The sequence below is a fragment of the Eptatretus burgeri genome, chromosome 13, assembly GCF_056783735.1.
Source record: "Eptatretus burgeri isolate ZD-2024b chromosome 13, Ebu_testis_v1, whole genome shotgun sequence".
NCBI lineage: Eukaryota > Metazoa > Chordata > Myxini > Myxiniformes > Myxinidae > Eptatretus > Eptatretus burgeri.
The window spans coordinates 26026682-26051739 of record NC_140973.1 but is presented as its reverse complement, the minus strand read 5'-3'; the positions used below and the strand labels follow the sequence as shown (position 1 = coordinate 26051739).

The 25058-nt window shown below is 37.9% G+C and overlaps 1 protein-coding gene across 2 annotated transcripts in view; it reads left to right on the top strand.

Moving 5' to 3' along the window:
- Window positions 1–289: 289 nt before the first annotated feature.
- Window positions 290–25058, top strand: part of CNOT11 (CCR4-NOT transcription complex subunit 11) — a 61611-nt gene continuing 36842 nt past the window's right edge. Inside the window, exon 1 of one of the 2 annotated variants that reach the window (XM_085851779.1) lies at window positions 290–699. In XM_085851779.1, coding sequence (XP_085707905.1) covers window positions 393–699 — 307 coding nt within the window. In that variant the 5' untranslated portion in view covers window positions 290–392. The remainder of the gene's footprint in view (window positions 700–25058) is intronic. The other variant, XM_085851778.1, reaches the window with a different exon arrangement.

Genomic DNA, 25058 nt, shown 5'->3' with positions numbered 1-25058 from the left:
CCTACCGACCTTAGTAACGTCCGTTTTTATATAATCTATATCATTTTATATCTCTTGTTTCGTTTTGAGTCTCACGATTGGTTTAATGAAGCACACGAGTAAAGTGTAATTGGTGGTGTACATTTCGCGCCGATCAGCGAGGCTGGTTTCCAATGAGTAAAAATGAAGTATGAAGTAAAATGAAATTCGAACACAAGGACGATGACGCAAAGACGTTTGAAATTATGTAATATAAACTCAACGTCTATCTTTGTTAAAAAAACAAACAAAAAAAAAAAAACAAAGTCTTTCTTCAAGCTCAAACAACGCGCAGTTAAAACGGCAACTACTTCCGGGATCAAGACGCGCGCTTTGCGGAGCTCGTAAGCTCGAAACAAAACAAGTCAAACATCATGACTCTGGCGGCAAAAGAGTTAGCGAACCTTTTGGAGCTGGTTTCTGAGGAGACCACGGGCACGTCCACTTTCGAGGCGATCTCGGCGGCTCTTCACCATTGCTTCACGCGACAAGATAATTTCCGTCTGGGCTCCGTTCTGGTTCTGCTCCTACAGCAGCCGGACCTCCTTCCCGGTCCTCCGCAACGCTTAACGGCTCTGTACCTCCTGTGGGAGATGTACCGCAGCGAGACTCTCGCCACGAACCCGTTCGCCGCCGTCTTCGCGCACCTCATGCACGGCAGCGACGAGAAGATAAACAACGGTACGGTTACCTCACGTGTACCTGTACTGTGTCAGGTGCACACCTGGACTCGAACTGCTCACCTTGTGGGACGTTTTGAAAATGGTGACACTGTGTGTATTATATTATTATAGTATTATATTATGAACTCGCTTTGCTCGTTCTATGTTTCCTTTGACGCCGGTTGTTGTTGTTGTTCTCCCGGAACGACGCGCTCACACAAGTCCGTTAAGATTTGCTGCGTTAAAGCTTTTACTGTTGAAGGAGGATAATCTGTTTACTCCGAGCACGTCGAGCGGGAAAGGTCTTCCAGAAGTCGTTTATTTATTACGTACGAGCAGGGGTGCCCGGCGTAGCCGGACAATGTCGGGTCCCACCTCCATGCCTTTCCCCACCTCCCTCCCTTTCCCCTCCTCCATGCCTCCCTCTGTCCCGACTCCCCCCTCCCTCTGTCCCGACTCCCCCCTCCCTCTGTCCCGACTCCCCCCTCCCTCTGTCCCGACTCCCCCTCCCTCTGTCCCGACTCCCCCTCCCTCTGTCCCGACTCCCCCTCCCTCTGTCCCGACTCCCCCTCCCTCTGTCCCGACTCCCCCTCCCTCTGTCCCGACTCCCCCTCCCTCTGTCCCGACTCCCCCTCCCTCTGTCCCGACTCCCCCTCCCTCTGTCCGGACTCCCTCCTCCCTCCCTCTGTCCGGACTCCCTCCTCCCTCCCTCTGTCCGGACTCCCTCCTCCCTCCCTCTGTCCGGACTCCCTCCTCCCTCCCTCTGTCCGGACTCCCTCCTCCCTCCCTCTGTCCGGACTCCCTCCTACCTCCCTCTGTCCGGACTCCCCCCCCACCCTCCCTCTGTCCGGACTCCCCCCACCCTCCCTCTGTCCGGACTCCCCCCCACCCTCCCTCTGTCCGGACTCCCCCCCCACCCTCCCTCTGTCCTGCCTCTCCCCCCTTTCGCCTGCCTTTCCCCCCCTTTCGCCTGCCTTCCCCCCCCTTTCGCCTGCCTTCCCCCCCCTTTCGCCTGCCTTCCCCCCCCCTTTCGCCTGCCTTCCCCCCCCCCCCTTTCGCCTGCCTTCCCCCCCCTTTCGCCTGCCTTCCCCCTCCTCTTTCGCCTGCCTTCCCCCTCCTCTTTCGCCTGCCTTCCCCCTCCTCTTTCGCCTGCCTCCCCCCCTTTCGCCTGCCTCCCCCCTTTCGCCTGCCTCCCCCCCCCTTTCGCCTGCCTCCCCCCTTTCGCCTGCCTTCCCCCCCCTTTTCGCCTTCCTCCCCCCCCCCCTTTTCGCCTACCTCCCCTGATTAGTGGGGGTTGGCTTTCGGCTTCCTACTCTGGGGACTTGTACGTCCAGTGTAAAAATGCAAGTTATCTCCACAGCTGACTCGTCATATCCTCTGCCACCACCACACCACCACCACCACCAGGTGACGGTTCACGATTCACATTTACATATCAAATTTTCGTCGACCATCCCTCCCAAAACCCTGCGACTACAGATGAAACCAAGTAGACCATGTTCACCATGAGGTCGAACTTGGTCCATGTGCCAAGTTTGGTAGCAATCGGCCCATTAGTTTTGGTGTGATTTGTGTTGCACACACACACACAGACAGACAGACAGATGTATGCCTTGAGCAGTTGTGTTGCAAAGTGGTTTACAAAATATAAATGATTTAATAATGTCGTCCTCTGTTTTGTGCCATACAAACACCATGAACTGAGGTCAAGTCAGGTATGGGAGCATGTGCCGGAGCAGCGCGTCTCTGCGTCCACATTCCGCCAGTGCTCCAGGGGCTTCCTTCTGTCCATCACCCAGGCAGATGCCTAGCCCATCCCCATCTCCTTGAGATGCCGATCAACCTACTGCAACCACGAGGCACGTGGTCGGCCCATTGGCTTCCTCCACTCACGAGACTCCCTCACTGAGAGAATCTGGTGAGCAGGATCAGCATCAGGAAAACGAGCCACATGTCCATACAGCCGCAGCTGACGCTCATGTACGATGCAGGTAACAAATCTAATTTGAGTCTCTCTCAGCAACCGCTCATTGGACACAAAGTCCAACCAGCGATAGCCAAAGATTCTCCGAAGAGACCTGGTGCCAAAGGAATTAAGTCTCCGTTTCAGATCCTCAGTCAGAGTCAAAGTCTCACATCCATAGAGCAAGACTGGAATCACCAAGGACCTGAAGACTCGGACTTTCGTCCTCCCGCACAGGTACCGACAGCGCCACACCCCATGATCCAGTGGATCCATGACTCCCGAGGCCCAACCCAGACATCTGTTGACCTCTGGCTCACAGCCAGCAGAGACATGATTATCACTGCCAAGGGAAGTGAATCTCTCCACGACCTCAACATCCTCGCCATAAACAGATACAGACAGGACAGCAGCATCCAAGATGTCATTGAAAGCCTGGATCTTAGTTTTCACCTAGGAAACCCGTAATCCCAGCGGCTCCGACTCCTCATTCAGCACCTCGAGGTTCCCCAAAAGGATATCCTGAGGGTTGTCCTCGATATCCACAGATTCGTCTATCTGAATCGCAAATCTTTTTTGCTTGTTTCAGTCCATGAACAACTTGTTTGAGATTTGGTTGTGACATGCAGTCAATTTGTCTTTTGATGCTGTCAGAAAGCAGGACCAATTCAAGCTTCTTGGCAATCTCATCTCCACACATAGTCAGGACCGTTGCAAAGGCCATTGGCTTTACAAGCTCTTCACTGACATTGGGAGGCTTCTTGCGACGTGCAATTTTCCAGGTGACCTCAAGCCAGAGGTGGATTAAGATTTATTTATTTAGTTTTCTTTGGCGCCATGGGCACAAAAAATATTTAGTCCCAAAACAGGACTCCATGTTATTTTCGCACTCACTTCGCCAATGTTGCTTTCGACTCGACTGCAAAAATCATTGAGGAAATCCCATGTTTTATTGCCTTTTCCCCCACCTTGGGAAAAAAGGCATGTTAAGGCGTTCCATTACCAGGCAGCTTAATATCACGTGATAAGCCAGCCATTGCTTATCGACCGTTTCGTGCTTTGTTGAGTGATCAAGTCACTTGGCGAGCGCTCTACAAGCTGGTTGGTAATGGAACACATCCCCACACTCGCATGGGTGTGTTCAGCTACCAAATTTTTATTTTCTTTTTTTTGTGCACATAGACAAGGCTTGTGGAAGAGCAAAACATTTGTTGTAGAGTGCTTGCCAAGTGGCTTAAGCACTCAAGTAAGCAGTCCAACAAAACCGTTGCTGAGAAGCGGCTGGCAGCCATAGCAAGCTGATTGGTAATTGAAACGCATCTCGGCACATGTGTGAGACCGAGGACCCTTTTCTAGTTCTGCCGCTTGTCAAATGAATAATGTTAATTTCCGGTGATTTTCGCCGTTGTTGAGCTATTTCCACATTACAGTATCGCTGGGGTAGTTTTGTTTTATCCTCGGGACAGGTGATCTGATTAAAAAAAACGAAGCGTTCCGTGTGCGCATGAGTTAGTCCATTTACTAATGAGGGGTTGTTTTGTGATCGTACAATAAATTGTAGTGTGGATTTGTGAAATAATATCGATTATGTATTAAAATCAGGAATTATAGAAATTTTATTGTGATTATTGTTGTAGTTGTAAACATTAAATGCAGTTACTATTCCACTTGCTTTCTCTACGAACCTTGCATCGCCCTCTAATTTTGGAAAAGTCCTGTCTCGTTAAACATCAGGGAAAACTTCTTTTTTTTAATCGATTTATTACGTCAGTGTTTTCTTTCCTTGAGATGGAACATTCCCTTTGCGCTGTGTTTATCACCACTCACAAGGTGATGAGTTTTGTCGGCTAAGTTAGATCCTATCCTCGTGTTCCCCATCTTGAAAGATTGTGAACCACGATCGGTCATGTGGGGCCCCTTGCATTTGTATGGGTTGCTTGGCCGTCACGCTGCCTCTGCTTGGGGCCTACCTTGCTCCCTACCACCTTGCTTTATTTACCCACTTCCAGCATGCTTTACGTCTCGCATCAGGCTATGCCTCTACAAACGTGCATGTCATCCCGTCCAGCATTCAACCCATGTGGTCAAAATCTTTCCTTATGATCTTTCTCTACCCAACTGAGAACCGCCCGCGACCATGATTTTGGTTCCAATCCGACGTTGGGAAGCTATGCTTTAATACAAGTATTGTTCTGGTTTTTTTTAATGTTTTTTTTTCTTACTGATTAAAAAAACAAAAGTGTTTTTCTTGCTGATAAAGTTAATGCAATGACCACGTATTCCATCTCTGGACTTTGATGTACAGTCGTGGCCAAAAATATTGGCACCCTTGCACTTTCTTGAAATAACTTGCAATTTTCTCTAAAATATGTTAAAATTGACAAAAGTATTTGGTCTCCACAATTCTTTATTTCACTGTTAATATTACAGAACCTTTGTTTTGGATTCAGAACTTAATATATCCTTTAAAATCAGAAAAGAAAAAGAAATGGCATTGACAAAATTATTGACACCTGAGACTTGATATTTGGTATCGCAACCTTTGGACAAAATAACTGCAGTCAAGCACTTCTTACAGCCATGAATTAGAGGGGGAGCACTCGTTAGAGTGCAAAACCTCTGCCGCCAATACTGCTGGGTCACTTAAGTGAATCTGATATCCTATTCATTGTAGGTCAAAACGGATCAGACTCTACTGAACCACGATTGAATAAACTAAACTAGATCGACGCGCATGTAGAAATGCCCAAAAAAAAATCGAAATTTTTTTGAAAAAAAAGTTGCAAATTTTTTTTTTCTCTAACAAATTCTAACAAATAAAAAAAATTGGGGGGGGGGGTTGGAAATCACTTAAAACATGTAGAAATGCAAAAAAATTTCAAATTTTTTTTGAAAAAAAGTTGCAAAATTTTTTTTTTCTCTAACAATTTTTTTTGTTGTTGGAAATCACTTAAAACATGTAGAAATGCAAAAACAAAAATTCAAATATTTTTTCAAAATGGCCGCCATAGCGGCCATATTGGACTTTGGACCAAGTCCAAAATCTAATAGCATGATCCTTGGACCATACCTAATCCCCCCACCAAGTTTCGTAGAAATCCGTCCAGGAGTTTTTCCGTAATAATGTTCACAAACAAACAAACAAACAAACAGACAGGGGTGAAAACGGTAACCTCTGTCCATCTTCGATGGCGGAGATTAATGAGCTTCCTACACCTCTCCACTGGTAGTTTGGCCCACTCTTTTGCAAACTGCTCCAGTTCTCCCAGATTTGAAGGGTGCCTTCTCCCAACTGCTGTTTTCAGATCTCCTCACAGGTGTTCAATGGGATTTCATTTTGATCTGAACCCATTACTGGCCAGTGCGCTTGGGGTCATTTTTTGAAGTGTGTTTGGTGTCATTGTCCTGCTGCAAGACCCATGACCTTCGACGGAGACCCAGCTTTCTGACACTGGGTTGAACATTGCGCTCCAAAATGCCTTGGTAATCTCCTGATTTCATGATGCCATGCACACATTCAAGGCACCCGGTGCCAGAGGCATCCCAGCAACCCCAAAACATCACTGAACCTCCTCCATGTTTGACTGTAGGGAAGGTGTTCTTTTCATTGAAGACTTCATTTTGTTTTCTGTAAACATGGAGATGATGTGCTTTGCCAAAAAGCTTTAATTTGGTCACATCTGTCCACGGGACATTCTCCCAGAAGGAGTTTGGCTTGCTCAGGTATGTTTTGGCAAACTCCAGTCAAGCTTTCTTATGTCTTTCTCTCAGCAGTGGGGTCCTCATGTGTCTCCTGCCATAGAATCCCCTTTCATTGAGTTGGCGACGGATGGTGTGAGTTGAAACTGTCGTACCTTGTGTCTAAAGGTCAGCTTGAATCTTTTTGGCAGTTGATTGAGGTGCTTTCTCTACCATTCGAGCAACCCTTCACTGCAATCTTCGATCAAGTTTTCTCTTGTGGCCATGTCCAGGGAGGTTGGCTACAGTGCCATGGGCCTTAAACTTCCTGATAACATTGTGTACGGTGGACACAGGAACAACAAGGTCTCTGGAGATGGACTTTTAGCCTTGAGTTTGTTCATGCTTGACTACAATCTTATGTCTGACCTCAGACAATTCTCTGGTTTTATTTCTTTTCTCCATGCTCATTGCGGTACACACAGTGACACAAAACAGAACGACTCATTTTCTCTGTTCAAACTGGTTGAATGAGTGGTTTTTTACTCTTCAGCCTGAATTGGGCTGAAAAAGGGGTATTGTCATCACAGGCGTTGTCCGGGCGTCCGTCAGGGCGTCTGTCAACTTTTGGTTTCCGTCAATTTTGAGATCGCCTTGTCCGATTAAATCCATTTTTTCAGGGTATGTTGGGGTTGCGTAGAGAGAGGTTCCTTTCGAAAATGGGTGTGCTGAGATTTTCAATGTGGCCTCCATGGCAGCCATCTTGAAATTGGTTTCTGTCGATTTCAAGGAAAATGCCTTGTCCGATTAAATCCATTTTTGCAGGGTATGTTGGGGTTGATTAGCGGAAGGTTCCTTTCGAAAATGGGCGCGCTGTGATTTTTAGTGTGGCCGCCATGGCAGCCATCTTGAAATTGGTTTCCGTCGATTTCGAGGAGAACGCCTTGTCCGATTAAATCCATTTTTGCAGGGTGTGTTGGTGTTGAGTAGAGGAAGGTTCTTTTCGAAAATGGGCGCGCTGCGATATTCACTAGCCGCCATGGTAGCCATCTTGAAGTCTGATTGATTTTCGATATGACGTCCAACGTGCTCCAACTGACTGCATCATCGTGATATCACTGCTTCCTTTTACAATGCATGGGCTGAGGGGTTACACCCGCTTTGCAGAGCTATTTTTACCCCTCAGCCTGAATTGGCTAAGGGGTATTGTCATCATAGGCGTTGTCTGGCGGGCGTCCGTGCGTCTGTCAACTTTTGGTTTCCGTCAATTTCGAGGAGAACGCCTTGTCCAATGAAATCCATTTTTGCAGGGTATGTTGGGGTTGAGTTGAGGAAGGTTCCTTTCAAAAATGGGCGCGCTGCGATTTTCAATGTGCCCTCCATGGCAGCCATCTTGAAATTGGTTTCCGTCGATTTCAAGGAGAACGCCTTGTCCGATTAAATCCATTTTTGCAGTGTGTGTTGGGGCTGGGTAGAGGAAGGTTCCTTTCGATAATCAGTGCGATGTGATATTCAATATGGTGGCTCGGGCAGCCATCTTGAATTTGTTTTCCGGACAATAACTTGAGAATGGCTTGACAGATTGATTTTATTTTCATGGGGGTATAATGGGGGTGAGTAGGGTGAATATACTGATTCTGGCTCACTTTTCCCCATGTAAGTGAATGGAGGATTTTCAGCGATTCATATTTTTTTTTCCCGAAAAAGTAAACCCCCTTTTTATCCCAAGGTATATTTATTTTTCTCCCCTTTTAACCTTGGGGCACTCTATTCAAATAACCAATGCAATAAGATAAAGATTTGTTCAAGTAGCAAAGTAGTAATGTGATTTGTTAAAGGTGATTCTGAAGAAATATCTGAAACATGTAAGCCGAGGGACACTCTTTTTCAAATAACCAATGCATATTGTTTAACTCACTCATTGAACCTATAAACATTTGTTCATTCTCAAATTCCTTCAATAGTATAATTTTCTTTGCACAATAATCCCCATCTAAAATATTTAAAAATAAAACATTTGAATCTTCATATTTTTCAAGATACCCCTTTTGTGCCATTACGAAATGATAGACTTCTCTTAATGATCTCATCTGACCATCTCCTAAGTTGCATATCATTTTGAGATTGTAGTACATTATTTTTCCATTGTTCAATTGATAACCATCAAATTTTTCAGTCCATTCAAGGATATTTATTATTTTCTTTACATCCTCTAACTTACTAGTTTTTAAATTGATTTGCTTATTTGTTTTATTTACCTTTGTTTTAGTTATTTTTTCAATAAGACTTATTTGATATTTTTCACATTCATTATGTTTTCCATTTATATACCAAGACTGAGATTTTCTCCACTCTTTAGTTTGATTAATACTTGGTTCGACCATTTTTATATTGTGAAAAAGACGGCGGTAGCCCTTAAAAACTCTAACCCATATAGCATTGTATATACTCCATGATTAAATATTCACTCTATCATACAATATCCATATGGAACACAATCTATTCCATTATCTAAAATAAATCTCTTATCAAAGGCTCCTAATGCCTTTTTATTCACTTCTTCACTATATATCTTATGTTTATAACTTCTTGTTGTATTCATTTTCCTATATTCTTCTTTCTTATTCATCAATTATAATAATTTCTAAAAGTTATTGATTTCTTTATTACATATTTCTTTATTCCCTTTAACCTTTTATCAATCTGATCACCATACTTATAAGCATATTCCTTTGCTCTCAATCCAATAAACTCACTCATTACTTTTCCACCCAACTCATCCTTAAACTTACCAATAACCTTTTCATTCTTTTTTGAAAATAACTCGCTCTTCTTACTAAAAGTACTTGTATCATATACTCCAATATTTTTCTTCATCAGTTTTTATATCGAGAATAAAACTATCAGTGTCCATATACAACAATGAAACATTTTCACCATACTCTTTCTTTCAGCCATTATACAAATAATCATACATCAATATCTTTGATAAATCAAGAACTGCTGTTCCAATATAAATTGGTTTATCCATTACAATACCTTCCTTTTCCATATGAATAGCAGAAAAGTTCTCTGAAAAAACCTCTTCTCTCTTAAAACTTGGTTTATTTATCAATCTTGAAGCTTTTTTCCAAAATGTTGCAAATCTAATGTTTTGCCTGTTTCTACCATTCTCCATTGTCTTTCCAAAGACAGCATTATTCATCAATTTATAGAATTCCCCTTCAAATTTTACTTTTGTATTTGTTCTCATATCTGTATTGAATTTAATATAATTTTTCATCCAAGGACTTTGTTTAAATTTTAAAACTCTATGAATTTTAGCTACTCTCAATCCTTCTCTCAAAAACTGTTTCAAGCTTCTCTGATGCATAACATATCCCTCTTTATCATAAAATGTTGTTAACTTTTTTGTTGATTTGCCTTTGATATTAAAACTTTTATGATATTCATTTAACCATTCTTTCTTTGGGGTTTCTTTCTCACATGCAAAAGGAAGGTCTTTATGCTTATTATGAAGATCACTCGGGTACCTCAAATCAACTTCAAAATAAGAACCTTCTTCTTCCTCATTCAATTCCTCTTGAGAAGAAATAACAATATTCATCAAAGCCTTTTCATAATCCTTTTCTTCCACCCACTCTAATTTACCATAAGGCAGGGATTGAGACATTGCCCATCCATACAAATTATTCGCATCAAAATACATCAAATAATTACCATCTTTTTCACGATCATAATTTGGAATATATTTTTTTATTTGTTTTAGCATATCTTTTTGAACATACTTGTGATATTCCACCTCTCTTCGACTTCTCATTCATCAAAAGCACATCTACATCACTGATTAAATCTATATCTTGTTTTGTCATTTTCAACATTGCACTCCAAGCTAAACCAGGAGCTGTGAAATAGTGGGCAGGATCTAATCCATAACAGTTTTTATTATGACAGAGTGATCTCAAAGCTTCAAACACATCAGCGAACAATAAAACATCTGTTTTTAGATACAAATCATGATATTCTCCAATGTTCTTTATCTTAAATATTTTCCAAATTTCTTGTGCGCGTTTATATTCCTTATCACTTATCTCTTCTTCATAAAGGTTATGATAGAAACTTTCTTTTGAAGGAAGTTGTGTTTCTTTAAATCTCATAAATGAATCCATATAATCATAAGGATAAATTCCCTTACTTGTAAGAATTTTCTCTTTACTTTGAATTTTATTCCTTGTTTGAATTTCCTCTCAAGTTAGAATTCCCTCTTCAATCAGAATTTCATCTTTAATCGGAATTTCCTCTTTAGTTAGAATTTCATTCATTGTTTGAATTTTCTTTATAATTAGAATTTCATCTTCAGTGAGAATTTCTTCATTAATTTCCTCATTAATTAGAATTTCCTCTTTACTTTTAATTCTCTCTTTAATCTGAATTTCCTCTTTAGTTAGAATTTCCTTTTTTTGGAAAGAATGAATTAAGATTTGGAAAAGAGCCCGTGGAGCTTAGATTTGATGCTCGGTCGGTTAGTGGTGTTCCCATAAACTTGCAAGAATCTAGAAACCTAATATGAGTTAAAGGTTTTGTGAATATCATTTTTGTAAATCAAATATACTTTTGACTTGTGTTTGTTATGGCAGAACTATTCCCTGGTGTTTTTGAAAGTTCATTTATAAATAGATGTGTATCATAGTTGGCGCTGTTGTGAAGAAAGACTGGAAGAAAAGAAGGAAATTTATAATTAAGATGACAACAGGAATGAGCGGGACCTCTATATTTACCAGTAAGATGACAATGATCCCTAATTTTAGACTCCTCAATTTCCTCCTCACAAATATGACAGATATTGTTCTTTCTAAATTCTAATTTTTCTTCTTCGGTTAATTTCATCGGTTCATTTGCTTCTTTCATTAATTTAGTTAGTCTTGTACAATCCTTTTCTAATCGTTTTACAAACTCTTGTGAAGCTTTTTTGCCACTATGATGTTCAAGTTTCTTATACTTTTCTCCAACAGATGATTTGATATAATAACAGAAACCACAAGGAATATGTTTTTGATATTTATTTGTATTTGATTCTTTTGGATTAGGAGAAGCAGTATTTATCTTTTTTAGGATACATTCAAAATCAGCGTATATCACAAATGGGTGCATGATAGATTTATTATAATCTTCAAAAGAAATCTTTTCACCAGGTTTAGGCATTGTAATTACAGCTGATTTATGATTACTACAATATTTTGAATGTTGTTCTAATCGTTCTTTTGTGTGAAATTAAGACATCGCTTTCAAGGATATATTTTGTTTGCTGTTCTGAATACCTGAGAAGAGATTAATCTTGATAAATTATTGATGTATGTGTAATGTGAATTCTTTCCAACACTAAAATATAAAAGATCAATGTGTTTCTTCATTTTTATAGTTGTTTGAAATTTTTAATGTTTGAACTTTGTTTGTATCCATTAATCTAGATACATTAATAGAAAGATTATTCTTTTTCTCAAATTTAGGAATATCTGTGAGTGGCATTGAGAATTTAAAATCTTTAATGTCCAAGGTATTCTCATATTTCATATATTGATTTACTCTTTCTAAATTACATTTTGGTGGATGCAAGTGAGCAACAACAGACCAGAGAAAACATTTATTATTATCATTGTTCTTAATATTAACAACTGCCTTCTTTAGTTTTATTTCTTTTGGTAATTCAATCTCAGAAGAAGCTTTAAGAGGGTTTGATTTTAGAATGTGTATATCTAAAAAGATGATTTTTAAAATATTAAATCCACTTCCTACCACTGTATTATCAACATCCTCCTCTTGTCTTGATAGTTCTTCATAAACCCCACTATTCAAAAAATCTTGAAATGATGTAAAAAATGAAGATCTGTTCTCATATAAGGAGTTTGTTCTTCATCTTGTCTTTTCATATTCATTTTCACTCCCATATAAAACTTTAAAGTTTTCATTTCTTTTAATGTCTTTTTAATAACTTTTTCAACATCAGGTTTCACTATTTCATTTGATTCAGCCATTGATGATGGACCGGGTTCTCCAAATTGAAAAATCCTTATTTTTATATGCCCTTTAAATGCCCCATCAGTGTTTTCAATATAATAGTCTCCCTTTACTTTAAACTCATTTTTCTTGTGTTTTTGTGATTGAAGATGTCTATTATAAGTACTCTTCAAAACATCCTTTGAGCAGATATCACAATGTTTTCTTTCCAACTCAAGAGGAGATATTTGATGAAATAGATTAAATGTTTGTTGGTTCGGAGGTGTTTTCTATAATGTTTATATTCGTGATTACAAACATCGCAGTACGTTGTATTCACCATATTTATATAATAGAACTTTGCTTAAACTAAAATTCTCTTGATGAAAATTTGGATTAATTTATAGGTGAATCTGTGCTTAAAACCATTTTATCCTCCAACTTTTTCACTTCATAAATACAATGCTTCAAGACACAAAAGACAAGTTTCAATCAATCTCTTCATTTGTAAAAGATACTGAGAAATATGTCAAGGATGTAAAATTGAACAAAGATAAATATAACAACTATTGGATAAAAACAATTATGGTGGAGAAGATGAGTTCTTCAATTTCCTTCAGTGGAAGGGCTTTTAGTATACCTGGAAGAACATCAATGAAGGTATCTCTAACAAAAGTTTCTCCTCTCCTTCTGGCAATATATTCAAAACTAGAAAAAGCAATGAAACAAGAAAAAGTATCAAAAAATAAAAACCTTATGGATGAAGCTTTGGAAAGAAAAGATAACACCATCTGGAATATGCAAGGAAAAATTTGTATCTTTTTTCAACAACCCTAAAGATATAAATCCTGATGAAATAAGGATGTTAATATATCAGGTGAAATGACATTTCGTTCAATTGTGGTTAAAATTACCTTTAATATAAAAAATGTAGCAGTTGAATCTGTTGATGAAAAAAAGTATATAGATTTCGATGCCAATGTTTTTTTCTACTAATTAAATATGAGTCAATATTCAACTGAAGATTTTGAAGATTATATATATATATATATATATATATATATATATATATATATATATATATATATATATATATATATATATATATATATATATATATATATATATATATATATATATATATATATATATATGAGAGTGATTATGATACCGAGAGTTTGTGTTCAAACGATAGTTATGAAAGTAGTTTTATAGATGATTCTGAAAGTATCGAAGATGAATTTCAGTTAAAGTAAAGTTTTCCTTTATAAATATGATAGACTTCCCTGATTCTCAATATGACAAATTTGAGAATTGTCCTGCGTGTGAAAGTCGGGGATTAAACACAGAGTCAAAAGCCTATAAACAATGTATATTTTGTTATTATCTTCTAATTAATGATAATAAAAAATTTAAAAAGGAACATAATTCTTTTAGATTTTCACCAAAAATGAATTACTTTACAAGATTGATTGGAGAAATGAATGTAAAGTATGAGGGTGATAACACACCTTTCCTTACAAGGGAAGAAACTGAACGTATTAGAGAAATGTTCAAAGGATTGTTGTTATATATTATTCATGGATGTGATTTTCAGGGAAATATCAACACAAGATATTGCATAAATAAAATAATGGATTATCTTGAAATTAAACCTGAACTTAGGATAAAATATAGAGTTTCAAAAAAAGCCAACAATAAATTAACTAACCTGTTTTCCAAATATATAAATGAATGATTTTTTTACCCATTTGGGAAAATAAGATAAAATTTAACAATCATAAAAATCTTCCAAATTCATTAAGATGTCTCATCGTTGGTTCAAGCGGATGTGGAAAAACCTGCTTACTTTTGAAGATGCTCCTGACTCCCAACTTTTTAGATCATGATAATTTAATAATTTTCACAAAGTCGAGTTTTCAACCAGAGTATCAGCTACTCTCACAAGGTTTTAATGCTGATCTTCAAAAAGAAGATATAATCGGTTTATTTAAGCTTCAAAAAAACCTAAATGATTATAGCATTGAAGATATAATTCAACTATTTTGTGATACACAGAGATTTAAAAAGAAATCAAAACCGATAACTTGTATTCTTAGTGATAATACGGATGATATTCCTTCTCCCCAAGATTTGGATAAATCTAAAAAGAACCTCGTTATCTTTGATGATTGTGTTAATGAGAGAAACCAAACGGTAATGGAGAGCTACTATACAAGAGGGAGACATTCTTCTTGTAATTGTATTTATCTTAGTCAATCGTACTTTCAACTTCCTCGTCGTTCCATCAGAAACAATGCTAATACTTTTATTTTATTCAACTTATATTCTATATATATATAAACAATTTTTGGAGAGACAATTGTTCTACATGATGTAGTAAAAAGGAATTTGGAGATTGCATGAAACACACGACTGAAAAATATAAATATATTGTTGTGAAACAAGATGAGATATTAAATGATATTTTTCAATAAATAAATGGATGCGAAAGAAAGAGCAAGAAGATTTAGGGAACATCAAGAGTTGGTTTCAAAAGTTGTAAAACAACAGGAAGACATAAAGAAGAAACGCAGACAAAAACTAATGGGTGAAGAAGCATTTGAAAGAAAACAAGAGAAATTTTTTAAACCACTTTTAAAAACTTCCCAAGAAAAAATTATAGATGTTTCCACAGTTCCCACAATAAAATATACTCCGAGAAAGCTCCAAATGTTAAAAGATTTCAGTCAAATGACGGAGGAAGAATTGGAGCATATAGGAGAATTATAATATGATGATGGATTATTTCAACAACTGGAAGAGATTAATCGACCCCCTGATTATATTCTGAATGCTCTTCAAAACAATGAATATTCAGCGGATTCAAAAACCAAAGCAGGGCTCATTCCAACAGAACAATCAGCAATATTTCATCTTGTTCAAGAAAAGGTATTGATATTTAATGATGTATTAAGGTTCTTGAGTTCTGCTCAACCCCCTGTCAAACTAACTCCGAGATTAATGTTTCTTCTCACAAAAGATGGAAGACAAGGTTCAACTGTGAGGGATGAATCAAAGTATATTGATAAACCATTGGATATGAAAAATAATGATGATAAAGTATATATTGATCTGCTGAACTCTCTTGATTATAGGGTTATTCTTTCTGGTAAAAGTAGGAAGAATGAGAAGGAGAAACACATTATTCAGGCTTTAAGTATCATTGGTTCAGGTGTTTGTTTTCTTCCAAATGACCCATCACAATTAGTTAATAGACTGTTATTGTTGTTCGGCAGTAAGAAGGCTGGAAATAACAATTGTTTTTATGAAGCATCAGCCATTTTAAACCAGTTGATGAACATGAAAATAAACCAATGTCATCCCCCAGGGTGACCAGTATCTTGCCAAAATGTGAACATGAGTGACTTATTTATTTGATTAAAGTTACTCAAAAAATAAGGGTTTCGTCGACCTTGATGCTTGACCTGTTTGTAACCTTGACGTTTGACCTTGACCTTTATATTTTCGTACGGTTCATGGTATCTCTCCAGGACCGTTGTACATGAAATATCAAGGGATTTTGATGAGAACTGAGGAAATAAAATTTTCATCAAAAATCCGTTTTTTCATCATGACGTCATCAAATGACGTCATAGCGTCAAACTTTTGACAGATCTGGAAAGCACTTATCAAGTGCTTTCATATGAGGTATTACTTGATATGGTATCTAAGATTTCAAAATTTGACCTTGGGGTCAAAAACTTTCGACCTCAGTGCTACCCATGAAGGTCAAGGCCGATCGCCACCAAAAATTAATCAGCTGAGCACCAGACCATGAACTATATTCACATGAAGTTTGAAGACGATCCGATCAAAATTACTAAAAAAAGAAGGGTTTCGTCGACTCCCCTGATTTGCGACAAAGTGACCTTGACCTTTGACCTTGACCTTGAAAATTTTATGCACTGAAACGGACCTCTGGAGGACTCTATGTGAAGTTACAAAAATTTCCAATGATAACTGTGCTCTGCAGAGTGATCGATACGTGATTACAGACAAACAAACAAACAAAAAAAAAACCATACAATCTGACTTGCATATCTTGCAAAAACTTCGTTTTGGCTAGATAATAATTAATAAACATCAATATAAAGACATTTTATCTCGTATTAAATAAGATGAGAAGCACAATCCTTAGTTTCAATTTCACAACAAGTGGCCACACATCTTCATTCCCATACCCACTACAACTTGAAACAACAAAAGAATATGAGGCATCTTTATTGTCCATGGAAACTTATAATACCTTATTTAATATAACCGAGAAAAATGACAAGTTTAGTTATAATCTGGGAAGTGGATACAAAACGATAACAGTTTCACCCGGAGCATATGAGATTTCTCAAATATCTTCTGAAATTGCTCGTCTTATGAAAGAACAGGGTGATGAACCAAAAAATATTGTTATAGATATTTAAAAACATACTTCAAAATCAACGATTAAACTTAAAAATAACTACAAGGTTGATTTCACAATTGATAATTCATTTAGAGAGTTATTGGGTTTCTCCTCAAAAAAGATTGAAACTAATACGACGTTTTACAGTGATAATGTCATTCAAATATCCTCAGGAATAAATTCAGTATTAATTCACTGTGATTTGATTGATGGTGCTTATAATGATGGAATAAAAACAAATACAATATTTTCATTCAGCGCATACTCAACCCAAATTGATTATAAATTCAATATGGAACCCAAAAATTTGGTTTATCTCCCTGTGTCAGGAAAAAACCATACACAGAGTAAATTTTAGGATAACTGACCAAGATAATCAAATGATTTATTTTAATGGAGAAGTTATATCCATCAGAATTCACTTACGTGAAGTTTTCCAATAAATAAATACGATGGTTATTGTGAGGAAACACAAGTTGGGAAAATATAAAATAATTACGGGGGATGGGATGTTCCTTTCCCCATACTACAAGGGCGAAGGTATGTATCTTGGTAGAGGATACTATAAAACTACGAGACAAAGGGATGTCGGACATCAATTTAGAGGATATGGGATAATTGATACTCTAATGGGTATCGGTTCAACTATTCTTCAACATAAAGACCTTATTGGTTCAACTGCTTCTGCTGTGGGAAATGTAGCAGGTGCTATAAAGGGTATAAAAGATGCCCAAAAGGAATCTCATAAATTACAAGCAATAAAAGAAATTAAGAATGGCAAAATTCAGTTGTCTCCCCAAGAACGACAGAAAATAATTCGAATACTTGGATCAGGGTTTCAAAAGTTTTAACATCTTTTTTCCTCAATAAATGCAAGTATGGAAGCAATTGATAGTATTGTTGTGGTTGACCAAATTCGCAAACCACCATTCAGGTCCCTTAGGTGAGATATCTCGGTAAGTATATGTGTAGTTAGGCCCAAACCCGTTGTCTAGTGGGAATACATGTCATTTATGCGTGCTGCGACTCTTCAGGATAGCCGTTTTTCTTTTACTATCTTTATTTTGGACCAACCGCGTCTCAACAGTCATCACAACATCAACCACCCACCGCGGCGCCGCTTCACGTCACACCTCGCAACCGTCGCATCGCCACCGTTCTTGCGCCGCTTGTGGGTACCGGTATTGGACTCGTGCAGGGCGCGCGCCGAACAGCGTGTACAAAACCACGGATTTTCCGCTCCAAAAACGGATCAAAAACGACTCACGCCCACTTTTGTTCCATCCAATCGGTGAGCGAGGGGCGATTTGGCCCCGCCTCCAGGGCGTTGGAGGGCTGTCGCTATATGCAAATTCATGGATCAAAATGCATTCACGCCCACTTTTTCTCGGGCCAATGGGCAGCGAGGTGAAAGGTCGAAGGCAGGGTGTCAAAGGCGAAGCCACGGGGCTTATATAAGCGGCTGCGTTCGTCAGAAAGTCGTCGTCGTCGTCGTGTGCGTTGGGGTTGTGTGTGCGTTGGAAGGAGTTTGCAGGAGGAAGAGTTCGGAGTTGCAGTAGGAGCGAAGAGGACGGAGCTGTGGAGAGGCGGCGGCGGCGAGGGCAGACGAGGGGGTGCTCGCGTCGGTGCCGGGAGCTGCACACCAGGGAGGCCGACGGCGCGACCTGGTCGAGGTGGAGACGCTCGTCGCGGGACCCGAGGCAGAGTAAAAATCCTCCTTTCCCCGAGCATCAGCAACCCCCTCCTGTTTCCCCCCGCGCTGAGATAGTGCGACCAAGGGGGCCCCCTTCCCACCCCCTACCAGACACTGTCCGCGAGGCCCGCGGAGTTGAGGCACCACCGCCGCTCCGCGTCTCATCACCAGACGGGTAGGCCCGACCCGGTCTCGGCCTCAGGCCCGCCTCATCCTTGAGGGTGTTCTTTTTCTTGGTTTTGGGTATGTGTTGTCGGCGCCGTCTGTGAAGTAGAATTGTATAAGTGTTGCCGTGTGCTCGGTAGTCGGTATTAGCTCTGCATTGTGTCTTCGCTTTTACATTTGCTTTTTGTGTAAAATTGCATTGTGTTTCTCTTCTTTTCTATGTGCTTTTGGTGGAATTGTATATGTGTGCTTTCCGTTCATCGCGAATAAATGTGCTTTATGTTGAACTGCTTTCCCGCTTCGCTTCGTCATTTCTCTCATTGAATCCTCATCTTGCTTCACGTAAAGGGTTGGTAGTGGGCTGAATACGCCCGATAATTAATCGAACCGTCGAGGCCGACGATAACACCGCTCGGTTATCCCGATAGTACGGAACGGGTCGCTTAAGTGGCCCGTGTCCGAAGTCGACCTGCGGCGAGGTGCGATCGCCCGGTCTACCCTCCGTGTGGGTACTTAGGTAGGTCGAATTTGGCGAGCAACCCTATCCCACGCGGGGGCCGATTGGCTCGATCGCGGTGAGACCGAAAGGTCCACCCGTGACTGGTTCCCGGCGTTCGTCCGAGAGGGTCACGACTGGATTGTCCGTCCGGTGGGCGACGTGCCGCGATTCGAGTTACGTGGCCGTCAGCACGCCGGCGGGCGCGAATCCGTAACTATCTATGATTTGGATGATACTATTATTATCTCAAACTCCACTAAAAAAGAAGATTACTTCAAGGTAAATGCAATAACTGGAACAGACTGGAATGCAAATGGTACAAAAAGTTCTGAAATAAATAATCAACAAACCAATTTGAATCTATCCGAAAATTTCTTGTTGTGTAAATTTACATTCACTGAGGCTGGGAATAACACAAACGCTACACACGTAAATGATTTCTTCTGGAAAATGTTTGATGGTGTTCGTTTGTACATTGGAACACAAGAAGTTGAAGCGGTTGATTATGTCTCTGCTGTATCTGAAATGATGAAATTTACACTATATTCATTCGGTGATAGAATGGGAAAGGGGGCTGTTGAAGGTTTTATTCCTGATATGTCAACGGGAACAAACACAGACCCTGGATATAATCAAAGGAAAGAATGTATAATGATGATACAAAAGCAGGTAATAGTTTTATTGTGGCAGTTCCTCTTAAAGGTATATTTGGATTTTGTGATCATGATAAAGTTCTGTATCATCTTAAAATTAGATTTCAACTACAAAGGAATGATAATGAAAATAGATTACTTTTTGGTGTTGCTCGTGCTTTTGGTGATCAGAATAAATTTGTAATTGATGAAATGAGTTGGTATATTAGTAAATATACTCCTAATCTTAAAACAGAAGAGATGTTGAATAGAAGACTTAACTCAAAGAAACCACTCGGTGTATCATACCTCAAACGAAGATGTCAACACGTTAAACTCAACCAAACCACTTACACGTGGAATTTTGGTGTTCTGGAAGGAAAGCCACGATATCTGTGGATCATTTTTAAAAAGCCAGATGGTGATACTGCGGCTGATAAGAATAATGCATTGAGTGATAATGCGAAGGTGAAACAACTTCGTGTTTCTCGAGATGGAACATTTTACCCACGAGATAGATTGGAAATTAATTGGGAAAAAAATGATTTTGCTGAAGCATACAAGTCTTACCAAAAGGTGTGCGAAAGTAATGGAAATAAAGAACCTATTTTGGATATGACAGAATTTAAAAGTTTGTATATAATCTATGCGTTTGACCTGAGTGCTCATAAGGAAACTATAAAGTCTAATCGAGTGGATACTTCCCTGTACATTGAAAGAGGAGAGAGTGAAGAAGTTGATACATATTGTTTGCTTTTGGAAGAAACAGAATTGCAGATTAATACAGATAATGGTGTTATGATAAGTCTCACATAATTTTTTTGTTAAGTAAATGAGTGGCAAAGTACCAACTGGGGTATATGTTAATCAAATCAATCTTCATAAACTATCATCTTGTGTTCAAAATCAAAAGCCTTGTACGATTAACGTTAATACAATTCAGAGAAAAGGAGCAGTAAGAATTGATGTTTTGCTCACAAGAGAACAGGTTGAAATCTTGAATGATACTGGCTCACTTAAAATTAAAATGACAAAACCATTGTTGAAAAAAATATTCAATAAGAGAGATGAGTGTTGGATTTCTCCCATTTCTAATTCCTTTATTTGCTGGTTTAAGTGCGGTTGGAGCATTGACGGGTGGTATTTCAACAGCAGTGAAAACTGCCAACGAAAGGAAGGCTCAACTCCGGGCTCAAAAAGAATTGGAAAGACATAACAAAGTGTTGGAGAAACAAATTAGTGGAAGTGGTGTAATTGTAGATTTTGCTGAAAAACTTGAAGGTCTGCCAGATAAATCTAGATTGTTAGTTGGAGATGTGCTTTCTTCCATCGCACAAGCAGGTGTAAAATTAACTCAAAGAGGTAATGGATTATATCTTTCTCATAAATAAATGAGCATTGATGAGTGGTTTAAAGAATTTGGAAAGAATACAACATCAAATTTACAACTTGTCAAATATTGTAAGAAATTAAAAATTCATAACGTGGTTATTTGTATAAGAGATGAATGAACAAACGTGCCTTAACATACAAAGAATATTATTATGAACTTAGAAGATAATAATGGGAACGGTTCTCATTGGGTTTGTATTTTTAATAGTCAAGATAAATATTATTTTGATAGTGTTTCGGTCTTCCACCACCTGTTGAAGTCATAAAATTCTTACAGAATGGTGTTTATCAAGCCTTTCCAGTCCAATAATTAAATTCCAAGTGTTGTGGTCAATTATGTCTGTATGTGTTATTTCAACTCAACAAAAATAAAAATTTTAATGACATTATTTTTAATCTACTATAAATGACATGTTGGTGAAGATGGTTCTATCTTTGGTGTATCCCAAGAACTGGATATTGATTTCTCAAATTATTACACAAAGGTACAGGCTGAACGACAGAAATATAGTATAACAAAAAATATTAACTTGAAAAATGCTGATAAATTAAAAAATTATCCAAGCCTGACTGGCGCGAATGACTTGGTGAGATTAAGTGATTTATCACAATATATATCCTTAAATAAAACGGCCTTGTATTCCAAAGATACAGAAGTGTTGATTTTATCTCCAGGTCATACAGAATTCACAGTTCGAATTAAGATATATTTTTATAAAGAAGGGCGTATCGTTTATATGAGAATAGTACAATGGGGGTATGATATGAATGATTTCGGGTATAATTGGTCATTTAAAATTGACCTAGAAGACCTGGAACAATTAAATCAGTCTCGTCAGGAAGAATATTATCCACTTGGTACAGAGAATGAGTTTTGTGGAAGCACGATTAGTAAACAACAAATAAAAGAATTTAATAAGGGTAAATATAATAGTGGTTTTGCCCTTGTTTATATCATGAAAACAGAAAAAACAGGATTATATATAATAAGTAAGGAAATACAAAATGATTTAACGATGGGGAGGTGTTTCGTGTCATAATATTATTCTGTCATATATTTCTAATACATAAATGACAGCAAAAAGGCTTCAAAAAATTATCAGTTCTGTGTCCAAGCATACCTTCAAGAAAAGGGTATTCGGTATTTTAATAAATATGTTCTACAACATAAGAATGATGTATTTTCAATAAAAGATTGGCTTTATGATGATGTTGATAAACCGACAACTTTGGAATTAATTAAAATGTTAAATAATGAAAAAAATATAAAGTTAAGAAAAAGGAAGGCTCTTTTAGAAATTCAGAAAATTTTTTATTGGTTTCCTGTTGTAAAAAAAATTATTTTGGATACAGGAATAACAAGAAATCCTGATGAATATATGTATGATATTCTATGGGGTGTAAGTGATTCAAGGATAGTGAGGGATGAGAGAGAAGAGGAGGAAAAGGAGAGGGAGGAAAGAGAGAAGAGAGAGAAGGAGGAAAGAGAGGAGAGGGAGGAAAGAGCGAGAATAAATAAATATCAAAATATGGAAACTAGTGAGATTAAAAAAAGATTGGTGGTATTACAGAAAATAACTCAACCCACCGAGGAGGAAAACAAAGATCTATTAGCAGTATTCTCGACAAGATCGTTGACATCGTTTTCATGGAGAGGATATTGATGTTAATGAAATTTTTTTTTTTTTTTTTTTTTTTTTTTTTTTTTTTTTTTCTTAAATAAATGGAGGAGAGAGAGTGAAGGCATTTCTCATGATTCTTTATGTTTTAAAAATTAAGATTCAAATGTGCATGTTGGAAACTAAAAAGGTTTTTCCACTCTGTCGGAATTTTTCTCATAAATAAATGAGTTATTGTAAAAATGAGTTATAACCCTAAATGTAAAAAGAAAACTAATACGAAAAATATCTCATTTTAAAAGTAAAAATAACAGGGTTATACAAAAAGGTATATGTTCGGTGTGTGGTTCAAAAAAAAAATCAATTTATCTCCAAACACAAACTCGGAGGAGATATGCAAAAGTTTTTATCAGGAAGTAAATTGACAACTACTGGAATACCGGGGGAATTACATCTACCAGGGTATTCTTTCTGTGGTCCAAGATTAGATGAGGCAGACAATCCTAAACCATGGAGCAAACCCATCATTAGGGTTGATGAAGTGTGCATGAGGCACGATATTGATTATGGGAATACCACAACGTTGGAAGAAAAACATGAAGCCGATAGAGAAATGTTGTATAATTTGTCTCTGATACAAAATCCAACCTTGAGAGAAAAAGTTGATAAGTTTATCGTGAAGAAGATTTTTTGAATCCTTGGACTTGGAAATTCAAAAAACTTATAGGCTCTAATGATGTCATTAAGATTGAAGAGCAATTAGCTGATGAATTACATAAACCAATATTCACAAAGTTTCAGAGAAGGAAGGTTTATTCCAAGGAAGTTGATTATATCTGGTCTGCTGATTTGATTGAACTCAATAATGATAAGGGGTACAAGTTTGCTTTAACCATTATTGATTTGAGGAGTAGATACGCATGGGTTGTCCCTTTAAAAAACAAAACAGGTAATACTCTTATGTTAGCCTTTCAACAGATATTTAATAAAAGTAAGAGAAAACCTAAAAAATTGTGGACTGATGAGGGTAGAGAGTTTTATAACAAGACATTTATGAATTTTCTAAAAAATAAGAGTATTACATTATACAGTACCTTTAATGAAGGGAAGGCCGTTGGTGTTGAACGTTTTAATCGTACCTTAAAAGAGAGACTATATAAAAAATTCACAACTCGGTTCACAACAATGGTCATCTTTTATTCAGGATATTGTGGATAAGTATAATAACATGATTCACACGTCAACAAATATGAAACCATCAGAAACGTTTACAAAATCAAAATATGAAAAAGAGATTAATGTCAGAAAACCTAAGTTCAAAGTTGGTGATATCGTAAGAATATATAGGTGGAAATCTCATTTTGAAAAATGTTATATAAAACGATGGATGAACAAACTTTTTAAAATTGTATATGTAATAGATACGGTTCCTTGGACTTATAAGATATATAATTTGGAAGGGGAAGAGATTTTAGGTTCATTTTATTCACAGGAATTACAAAAGACAAAACTAAGCAGATAATACCCATGGGAGCAATGGGTTGTCCCTTCACTCCCTCCTACTATACACCTTTGTGGACACTTGAGGGCCAAGTCCGAGTTGTATAACAGTATATAATGTGTGTCAAGGGGGACGTTCTTACATCTGTTTGCCTTCACTTTCTTCCCAGAACTTTCTTGATCTTGTTCCCATCAAGCACCATCTAACAAAGAACTACATCGATAGGTTTAGATCCCAAAGAGTGATAGCATTTTAAGTCTCTAAAATAAACCCAACTTTCTAAGTCTTCAAGGTATAACCACATTCCTGTTGAGTTTCCAAGATATGTATCACATTGTGAGTTATCAAGCCAGAACCCACATTTCAAGTCTCCAAAATAAAACCAACTTACAAAGTCTCTAAGGGATAACTCATTTCCTGATTTTTTTTCAAAATTTGTGAGTCTCCAAGGGAGGTCCCATATTTAGAACCATCTTGGCAGAACCCTTTTCCTGAATCTCCAAGGTAGTTATTTAAACCATCAAGGCAGAACTCATTTACTGATTTTTTTTTTTTTTTTTTTTTTTTTTTTTCAAAATTTGTGAGGTCTCCGAGGTCGGTTTCATATTTAAAACCACCAAGGATAACTCATTTACTAATTTTTTTTCAAAATTTGTGAGTCTCCAAGGTAAAACTTGTATTCTGGCTCATCAAGGTATAACTCGTTCAGTGGGTATTGTCTTGACAACTCGCAATGAGTACGATTGTTGTAAAACTCTTTTTCAGGATTTTGCTGGTCTCCAAGGTATAAATTTTTGGTTG